General features: G+C 36.4%; 1 protein-coding gene across 1 annotated transcript in view; it reads left to right on the top strand.

Annotated features, from left to right (window-relative positions):
* Positions 1-9,674, top strand: part of LNPEP (leucyl and cystinyl aminopeptidase) — a 33,776-nt gene that overhangs the window by 1,525 nt on the left and 22,577 nt on the right. The window contains exons 2-4 of the mRNA XM_015831937.1: positions 2,451-2,589; positions 6,373-6,504; positions 7,276-7,396. Coding sequence (XP_015687423.1) covers positions 2,451-2,589; positions 6,373-6,504; positions 7,276-7,396 — 392 coding nt within the window. The remainder of the gene's footprint in view (positions 1-2,450; positions 2,590-6,372; positions 6,505-7,275; positions 7,397-9,674) is intronic.

Below are 9,674 nucleotides of genomic sequence, written 5' to 3'. Positions count from 1 at the left end.
AGGCCTTGGGGCTGCAACTTTTGAAAGCCTTATACCTAAATCATGGAGAGGTTTGCTGCTAAAATTTTAAATTTTAGGTTTGGGGGTCCGGTCATGTCTGCGGCCATGGCAAAATCAGGTGAGTGATGACAGCCTGCCTGCTCGTAGAGTGTGCAGTGGTAACAAGGCCAGCAAGTTGATAAGTGTCAGCACTTTGCGCAGCGGGTGGACTCTTCGGAGGCGGTAGAAACACGTGATGACCGCAATCCAATGCTCAGCCTGCTAAATGGTGGCCAGGAAGGATGAGGCACCAGATTGAGGCCTGTATTTGGGCCTGTGTTATGCAGCGGGCCTTGTTGGCCTGCTTCACTGCCTAAGGCACACAGTGTCTATCAATTGAGCCAAGCTCCCCTTGACCGTATGGCATCCAGGGGAAGGGGCCTCTGCACCCTGTGCCCTGATACCTGGGGAGAGATGGGTACCGGGGTATGCAGGCCGTCCAAGATGGCAGCCGCTCCCCTTTCAACTTCCTTGTAGGATTGCCAAGAGGGCAGGACGAATTTCAAGGGAGAGAAGCCGAAGAAAAAAGAGTAGGCCTGAAGCCTAAAGAGAAGGAATGCTGCCCCCCCACACGCCTGTTGACTCCATTGAACGGCAGCAGCAGCAGCCACACAGTCCAAAATGGCGGCTGCGCCGATCAAAGGCTGTAACAGCCGTCAGAAAGTCAGCAGGCAGTCGCCTGCACTAACCCCGGGAGTCCGGAGAAGCCGCAGGGCTGAAGAAAAGCTTAAACGGAACCGCACATCAACGAAGCCGGCTGATTAAGCCACGGTGGATCGCCACGCAGCTTCCAAAATGGCGGCTGCAATGCTCTGGCCGCAAGGAAAAGGCACCCGAGTCCTCAGAGAGGAGCCAGAAACAAAGGTGGCTATCCGAGGCCTCTGTAAAAGACCAGAAGCTGAGGGGTGGGGTCCCAACTGCAGCGCTGATCCCATAATCACATTCAGAAACAGTTTTTGTTAACGCCTCTGTTTTTATCTTGGAATTGCTATTTTTTTTTACCTCCACCCTTGGCATACCACTTAACAATCAACAGAAGAACCCAGCTGGAAAAAGGTTGCACATCTCTGATGTACTGTAACCCTGTTTTCTTCCTGTTGATTTATTTTCAGATTTCAGATTTCTTTAGCAAAGTATCTGGCTTCCTGATTAGCACATAAAATAGCTAAAATAATTATATTTATCTTTATAGATTAGTTTAATATTATCTATATTGCTGAATATTACATAACCCTATTGTAGAAATAAAGCACTATTCTTTATTTAGAATGAGAACATCATCCTGGTATCTGAAATGCTCACTTGGCATGCAAAAAATTGTATTTTCACGGAAGCTTCTTGCTTTAAATCCAGAAAGACTGCCACCAATCAGTACTAATAGTATTGTACTAAATTGGACCAAGCACAGCATGTTTATGATATTGGGCCATTGATTTGGATGATATTGGCAATGTGTGACAGTCTGATGAATAATAAAGAGTGAAGCGCATATAAAATGTAATTGACTGAAAGGAGGGGTTAAATGCTTCATTTTTCTTTCACCAACCTATTTGGCATTCCACCTGACTGAGAATAAGTGAATCCCCTTACTCCTTGGCTAGTATTGGCATAAAGGAGCTTGGCAAATGGAGAAATGGCTCCCATCTAGTCTGTGTTTTACTTTGGTAGGAATTCTGTACCTTTGTCTGCACTATTTATGAACACGAGCAACAATTGACACCAGGCAGACTGAAAATGGGTGCACATGTACTTAGTGATATGAATGTAATGGTAAATTTTGAACACAATGGATTGAATAAATGTACCAGGCCTAGTTTTCAGATAATTATATGCAAAAAATACCTGAATAATAATAAATTATTTTTTTGTTTTTTGCTAATATAAACATTATTTTTTTGAACACATGGATTGCCTTGTAAAATTTCAGGACTACAGGAAATAAGGATAAATAATTTTTTTCCTAGTTGTATATGTTATACAGAAAACTTAATTTTAAAATGTAGCTATATATGTAATTGTTACTATCAGTATCGCTAATGCCAAATGCAATTTGCTTATCTTAATTGTTTGGGAAATCCAATGCATTATAAAATGGATTAAGTTATAGCAGGTAAAAGATTAAAATGTATTGTAAGTATAAAGGTGACTTGGAAAGATACTTTTAAATCTCTTGGATGAACTGTTATGAAGGCCACAACTTCGTAAAAATGCCCTTTTCACTACATAACTTAATACTCATATGGATTCAGTATCCTTGAAATCTTTCAAGATTCTTGATGGGGTAGCATTTTACTTTTCTTAAACAATTAAAGTAATATGGTTAGGATTATATTTTTCTCTGTATATTTTATTTCTCAATTATGTAATGTACTTAAAAAGAAATAAGATTTGAATGTATTTCTTTTTATCAGTTGGCTTGCAGCAACTCAGTTTGAGCCCCTGTCAGCAAGAGCAGCATTCCCTTGCTTTGATGAACCAGCATTCAAAGCCAATTTTCAAGTCAAAATCAACAGAGAACATCAACACATTGCTCTGTCAAATATGCCAAAGGTATAGCTATCCATATTTTTGTTTTTTGATGTTTATACAGTTACATGCTCATAGCGTGTGTCCCAGAACAGTAAAATTGTGTTACTTGGTAAAGAATCATTTTATGAATTTATGTATCTGTTAGTTACATTTTTGTATTGCCACAATAAAAAGATAAATGTAGCTTTAGAAGATAAAAAAAACTAAAAAGTTGAAAGTCTACTTTCCACTTTCCCTTGGAGGCTAGCTTGATTGCAGTGGGAATCCCACACATAGGATATGAAGGCAGTATGTATCTTCTTTTTGTCAACAGAAACAGAAATTGCATTTTGTAACTGACTGCATTTCAGTGGACTGATTTTTAATTACTGCAAGGCCTAGAAAAAATGGTAGTGTGGTTGCAGAGATATTATGCTAAATGGAAGGATATGGTAATATTTTTCCCCAAAAAAGTGGCTGGCAGACCTGCAAAATTAGTTTTCAGGATCAGAGGGAAGATAGGTGATCAATAAAAGGGTGAGTTTTGACTATTGCGACCTTTTTTTCAAGCCTGACATCTGTTCATGTTAGCTGAGCCAAATAAGGTCCCACTAAACTTAAAAGAACAAAGAAGTAGGTTGGATGCTGGTGGCCAGCTATTGAAGAGTGAAAATGTGAGACCAAACAGAAGAAAGAGAAAGTGGCTGAGAAAAAAATAATCAAGTATTGCTTTTAATTAGAATTTCAGTGTTGCTGAATGAAAGTCAGTTGAACTGGTATGACGAGATTATTTTTTTTTAAATGAAGGCATGGTGAAATTGGTTGAAGTAGGATTGAGACTAGACAGAAGATGGAGAGCATTGTAATGGTGGCAATTGATTATAAAATGAAAGAAAAAAAATGAGAAGATGGGAAAAGAGATAAGAACAGGATTCATTAAAATCCATGCCAGTGTGGTTCAGAAGTTAACAATGGCTAACAAAAGTAGCTGTTCAGTCTGAGGGGAGGAAAAAAAAAGCTGGGGGAAAAATAGCTGAAGAATCTTTTCATTAACAACATCTGGCCTAGGTAACTGAGAAGGCTGCAAGAAGAATGAGTGTTTAGCTGGTTGAAAGGCCAAACTACTGATCACCTGTAATAAGTGAGATCAGTTGGTGGTGCCAAGAGATGCAGACTGTAGCTATGAGTCCTGCATTGAGCAGCTTAGACACCAGGAACATAAAGCAGATTGCCATTGGGGGCACGGTCACTAAGGAAGTGCCACATATGATTGGGTAGCTTATTTAATGTTATATTCAGAAAAGAGACCCCTCTGGAGGCAGAAGGGGAGATTCCTACTTCAGTAAGAGTGGTGGTGTGGGAAGGAATCAACATGAATGTTTTGAGGATAGAAGTTGATATGAAAGTGAAAAAAAATGTAATGTGAAGTTGTACAGATTAGGTGAAATCTGACTCAATAGCAGTAACTGAGAGGGATCTTTGAGTGCTAGTGGATAATCACTTAAATATGAGCCAGCAGTGTGCATCAGCTGCCAAAAAAGGTAATGCAATCCTAGGCTGCTTAACAGAGGGAAAGAATCAAGATCACGTGAAGTGTTAGTATTGCTTTATAAGGCCTTAATAAGACTGCACTTTGAATAGTGCATCCAGTTTTGGTCACCAAATGTAAAAAAGATGTTGAGACTCTGGAACGAGTGCAGAGAAGAGTAACAAAGATGAATAGGGAGTTGGAGGCTAAAACATATGAAGAACGGTTGCAGGAATTGGTTATGTCTAGTCTAGTGAAAAGAAGGACTAGGGGCGACTTGATAGCAGTGTTCCAATATTTGAGGGGCTGCCACAAAGAAGAGGAGGTCAAACTATTTTTCCAAAGCACCAGAAGGCAAGACAAGAACCAATGGATGGGAACTAATCCAGGACAGAAGCAACCTGGAATTAAGGAGAAATTTTCTGACGGTGAGAACAATAAACCAGTGGAACAAGTTGTGGGTGCTTCATCATGGAGGCTTTTAAAAAGAGATTGGACAGCCATTTGTCTGAAATGGTATAGTCTGTTCCTTGAGCAGGGTTTGGAAAAGGAGATCTCCAAGGTCCCTTCCAATTCTGTTATTCTGTTACTCATTTGCTGGATGAGGCCACAGTATCATCACTATATATTATATATCTCCACCCTGAGCCAAGTAGTAATGCAGTGGGAATCTTGACCTGGTACTTGGGAAGCTATAGTGATTTGTTTAATGTGTATGTATGTGTGTATGATTTGTTTGGGGAGAGGGGGGAAGGTGGACTTTGAACTAAGCTGAATCCCATCATGGTTTAAGTCTGGTTGTCCAGACTTTAAGCCTTACATGGCTTGGAACTTAGCCTGTTAAGGAACAATTTCTTCAAGTGGATCATAAGCCTGTTAAGGAGCAATTTCTTCAAGTGGATCATATGCATACAGTACACATGTTGCAATTTGGGATGGAGAGTTCTTCCTTCCCCATATGGGATCAAAGGGGAAACAAGTACATTTTGTTTCTCAGCATTGGCACATATGTAGTTGACTTTCATCAGAAATCTGGGCGACTCCATCACTTCTGACCTCTATAGAAATGTTAGAAACTGAGATGTTCAGAAGAACATTTAATTATAATGTATCTCTGGGATCATATTATTAATTTTATTTTAGTAATATATAAAATATTTTAATAATTCTAGATTCTTAGTTTTTGCATTACATACATTTGATTTTTATTGTACACGATTATGAATCATTGTAGAGTCTACCACTATAGAAATCTAGCTGATTATGTATGATTATTGGATTCATGGTATTTCTGATGATAGACAGCCTGAAATATGAAAAAAAATAAAGCAAAAGAGTTTTGGTAAGATGTTTAGATTGTTTTCTTCTGCTAATTTGTATACATTTATTTGAGTTCAGAAATAATTACTATAAAAGCAAAATACAATGTATCCTAAGGCTTTTTTTGCTTCATTTATTTAATTAAATGATTGCTTGAGTATCAAAGCTTAATTATTGTGAGAATGCAATGCTCGCTGATTAGTAGCTGATTAGTAGTGGGATTAGCTGTTCTTTTTGGAAATTTTATTATGCAATTATTTGGCAGTCTAACAAATGTTCTCTAGAGTGTCTTTTTAACTTCTTTGCCATCATGTAATATCATTTTGTGCATAATATGTCCTAGTATGGGCTACCCTGATCTTTTCAAGTGAAATTGAAATAAAAGCAAAAATAGGGAGACTAATAGTTCTTCATTAAATTGCTTGCACACTTTGCTTTCATGCTATGAGTTCCTGTTTTTCATTGATGCTTTACAAATTTGGCATCATTGCTCTTAATAAACTGTATATTAAGTTAATTTAATGTACTGTTAGAGCACTCTTTTGAAGAAACCCTAGTCAGGCTGAGATCATATCATGAAGTAAATTGTGTTTGTACAAGCTGAGTATTAGCAGTGGTTCTTGCTAATACTCTGGATGAATGCTTCTTTCTCAGTTAACACATTCATGAAGCATATTACATACAGAGCAAATATCTTTATAAAATCAATGCTTATTATTTTTGGTTCAACCCTGGTAGATGAACTTGTTCTATACTGAACTTATTTTTACTTCTTAGATTTATTGATAACATTTTAATTTGCTAACTGTTGGGTAGTGCACTCATAGGAAATAACAATGTTTTGTACATTATGTTTTGCGTCTTAGCCATTCTCCAAGTACCTCAACATAGAACAGATGGCTTCTATGACTTATGTTCCAGGACCTGCAGCTTCTGTTTTACATAATTGAATTCTGATCTCCAGTTTATATTTCCAGAAAGCAACCAATCTTTTGGCTAATGGATTATTTCAAGATGAATTCTCTGTGAGCTTGAAAATGAGCACTTACCTAGTAGCTGTCATTGTTGGAAACTTGGACTATATCAGCAAGGAAATAAATAAGATTCTGGTATGTGGGCTTTTTGCTCCTGTAACCTCCCCCCCCCTCCAAAAAACCCCTTGTTTCCCAGTGTATTAAGTTACACTTCTTAGATTTGAATTAGTAATGTTCACTGGCTTGTGTCATTGCACTACTGAGAGTAGATTGTAGTTTTTTGACCTCACAATTGGCTTGGTAGTTGCTTTGTTTTTGACCATGTCAAATTATTACAGCATTCAGTAGTGTATGTTAATCTATTTGCCTATTTGTCAGGGCTAGAGGAGAAATGCTAGGAATCATTTTGAAGAAAGATCCATTTGCTGGCCTAAATCCAAAGACAGTAGTGTAAAGCTTTTCTTTAGTTCTTATTTTACCCACTACTTCCTTTTATTTCCACCTGATGAGATCTATTTTTATCTGGGGGAAATCTCAGCCACTCCTATTAATGCTAGTTGAGGAAAGGGGAGAAATACCAAACTTGTGGTTCAGACCTGAACTACGAACATGTATATATTAACATCATAGAAATGGCTCCTCTGCTATCAGGATATAAGTTTTAGAAATGAGAAAACAAAGAAAACATCTTTGTTTTATAATATGCTATACAAATGAAACTAAGACAACCATAACCTTTTTATCATAAATGATGAAAAATTGTTATCAGTGGATGCTCTTATTAATGCTGCCTTATCAACAAGCATAGAAAATCTTTGGTTCTTTTCATTAAGTAATGTAGAAAATGAAAAACTGAATTCCATTGAAACTTTTCTCTGACTTATTCTCTCTTTCCTATTGTGCCAGGTATCTGTTTATGCTGTACCACAAAAGCTGGGGCAGACTGAATACGCCTTGAACACAGCAGTGAAGCTTCTTGAATTTTATCAGAATTATTTTAATATAACATACCCATTTAACAAAATAGGTGAGAGATTGTTTATACTTACGAGATTATTGATCAAATCAACAAATTTGTGGGCTTCTCTTATAAAAAAATATTTTTAAAGACGGGCAAGTTGAACTTACTGTGGAATTTTTAGACACGTTGTTTAGTAATTCATCGAAAAATAAATTAAAACATTTATTTCAATCTGAAGGCCATACAGCTCTGATTAATTTTGTAAAAAGATTTTTAAAAAGCTGGTATGCAGAGTTTCCAAATGATGTCACACTTCTGTTACTTCATAAGCTGTGACATGCTCTCCTATTGCCTTTTTTTTTTTTTTTTTAAAGCAACGGTATTTGGAAATAATAATTGAGTCAGATCAGTTAAAATAATAAGCTGAAGAAGTAGTTGCACCCAGTTGAAAATTATGAGGGAAATAATTTTACCTTTCTGCATAAAGAAATAAGGGTTAATTCTTCCTGCTGTACTCTGAACTATGTGAATCTTCTAAATAATTTCAAATGTCAGTCCCACACATGATATATTTATTGGTGTATTGATTTAATGCCACTTATAAACAATTACATGTGCTAAAGCATCTAAAGGCAATTTATAATAAACAGATGATAAAACAATATAAAACAGTAACATAAAAACAATAAATAAAAACATATTCATTAAAGGGCTGGAAGAGGGTATTCCAACGTTCATATCAGGAAGTCCTGGAGAAAGAGTAAGTTTTTAGCAGGTGGCTAAAGATTTTAGAGTATTTTTTTTCCTTTTGTGCCTTTGAGCCAGTGCTCATTTCTGGTGACTATCTGGATTAGTCCGTACAGTTTTCTTGGCAATGTTTTTCAGTAGTAGTTTGTCATAGTCTTCTTCCTAGGTCTGTGAGTGACTGGTCTAAAATTATCAGTTGGCTTCGTGCCCAAAGCAGGAATAGAATTTCACAATCTCCCAGTTTCTAGCCTGGTGCCTTAACCACTACACTAAACTGAATGTTACAGTAATTGCCTCCTAAATTTCAAAGGGGAAAATGCATTCCAGAGTATGGGTACCAACACGAAAGCCACACATGAGCACCTGCCAAATGGCACTCAGCAGCTCTTGGTACATGTAGTGATTTCAGTGACCATGCAGTTCAATAGCACAATGAGGTGATTGTTTATCTAAAAGTTACAAAACATTGATTCAGGCAGACAGTAGTAGTGTAACTTGCACAACACTTTTTGGGGGGGTTGTGGGTAGGAGCTTGTGCCTAATGCCAAATATATAAACTTAAAGAGAATGCCTAAAGAACACAGCTGGTTTATATCTAATCTCAATAAAACTAACCAGAATTAATGGCAATAGACAATGTGTAGGTATAACAAGAGTAATCGAGAAGGGAACAAGTCCAGAAGAAGAAAAAAGTGCTGTCTTAGTTTTTGTCTTTCTTTTTCTAACTGGATTATTAATGTTATTACTGTTAACAACTCTTTGTTTAACCTTGAGGTAGGATTAAGGCTGCCAATAGTTATTTTTATTTGCTAGGAAACAAAAGAGGAGAGTGCTTTTACTCTCGTTTCACTTGCCTGTAGGCATCTCATAGGTTGGCCATTTTGGGAATGCTTAGATTAAATAAATCGTCAGTTTGATCTCATTTTAATGAAATTTCTTTTATCATAGCATGATATTATACTCTAAGAGGGCATATTCTCAGGAAGCAAAAATGCCTTTTAGAGGTCATAGCTAATATTAGGGTGGGAAATACAGATGAGATATAATGCTAACAGTCAGCAAAAGTAGTAGATAGGCAAAATAAATTACTACATAAAATTGTATGGTTTTAAATATAATATGATAGATACATCCATTTATAAAGTTAAATATAATTGAGTTATATTTTAGTTTCTGGTATGTGTATACACACTAGTTGAATGTACATAATAATGTAATACTGTAACAGAGCTTTTAATGAATGGGAGTGCAGTGGGCAAAATGTAATATTTATTTACTTATTTATTTTATTAAATTTGTATGCTGCCCATCTATCAAGCAAGTCTGAGTGTCTAATTAGTTTACAGTCATGATAAATGTGCAGCCTATGGTATTTTGGCATTTTGTAAACAAGTAAGAGAGATTGCTTCACTGCATTATTGTATGATTAGAAATGGGGAATGCTCATATTACCTTTTTGAGAAGACATATTTATGTGCCTGCAAAATAAGAATTTTAAAAAAATTCTTTAGTTTATAAAAGATGTGGGACAGATTAAATATTTAGACAAATTGATCATATGTTGTTTAAAAGTGACAAGAAGTTCAGCAATAGATAT

This window comes from Protobothrops mucrosquamatus, unplaced genomic scaffold (assembly GCF_001527695.2).
Source record: "Protobothrops mucrosquamatus isolate PMUCROS unplaced genomic scaffold, P.Mucros_1.0 scaffold_290, whole genome shotgun sequence".
Taxonomy (NCBI): Eukaryota; Metazoa; Chordata; class Lepidosauria; order Squamata; family Viperidae; genus Protobothrops; species Protobothrops mucrosquamatus.
The sequence above is the reverse complement of the archived record's forward strand: the minus strand, read 5'-3'. Positions and strand labels throughout refer to the sequence as shown.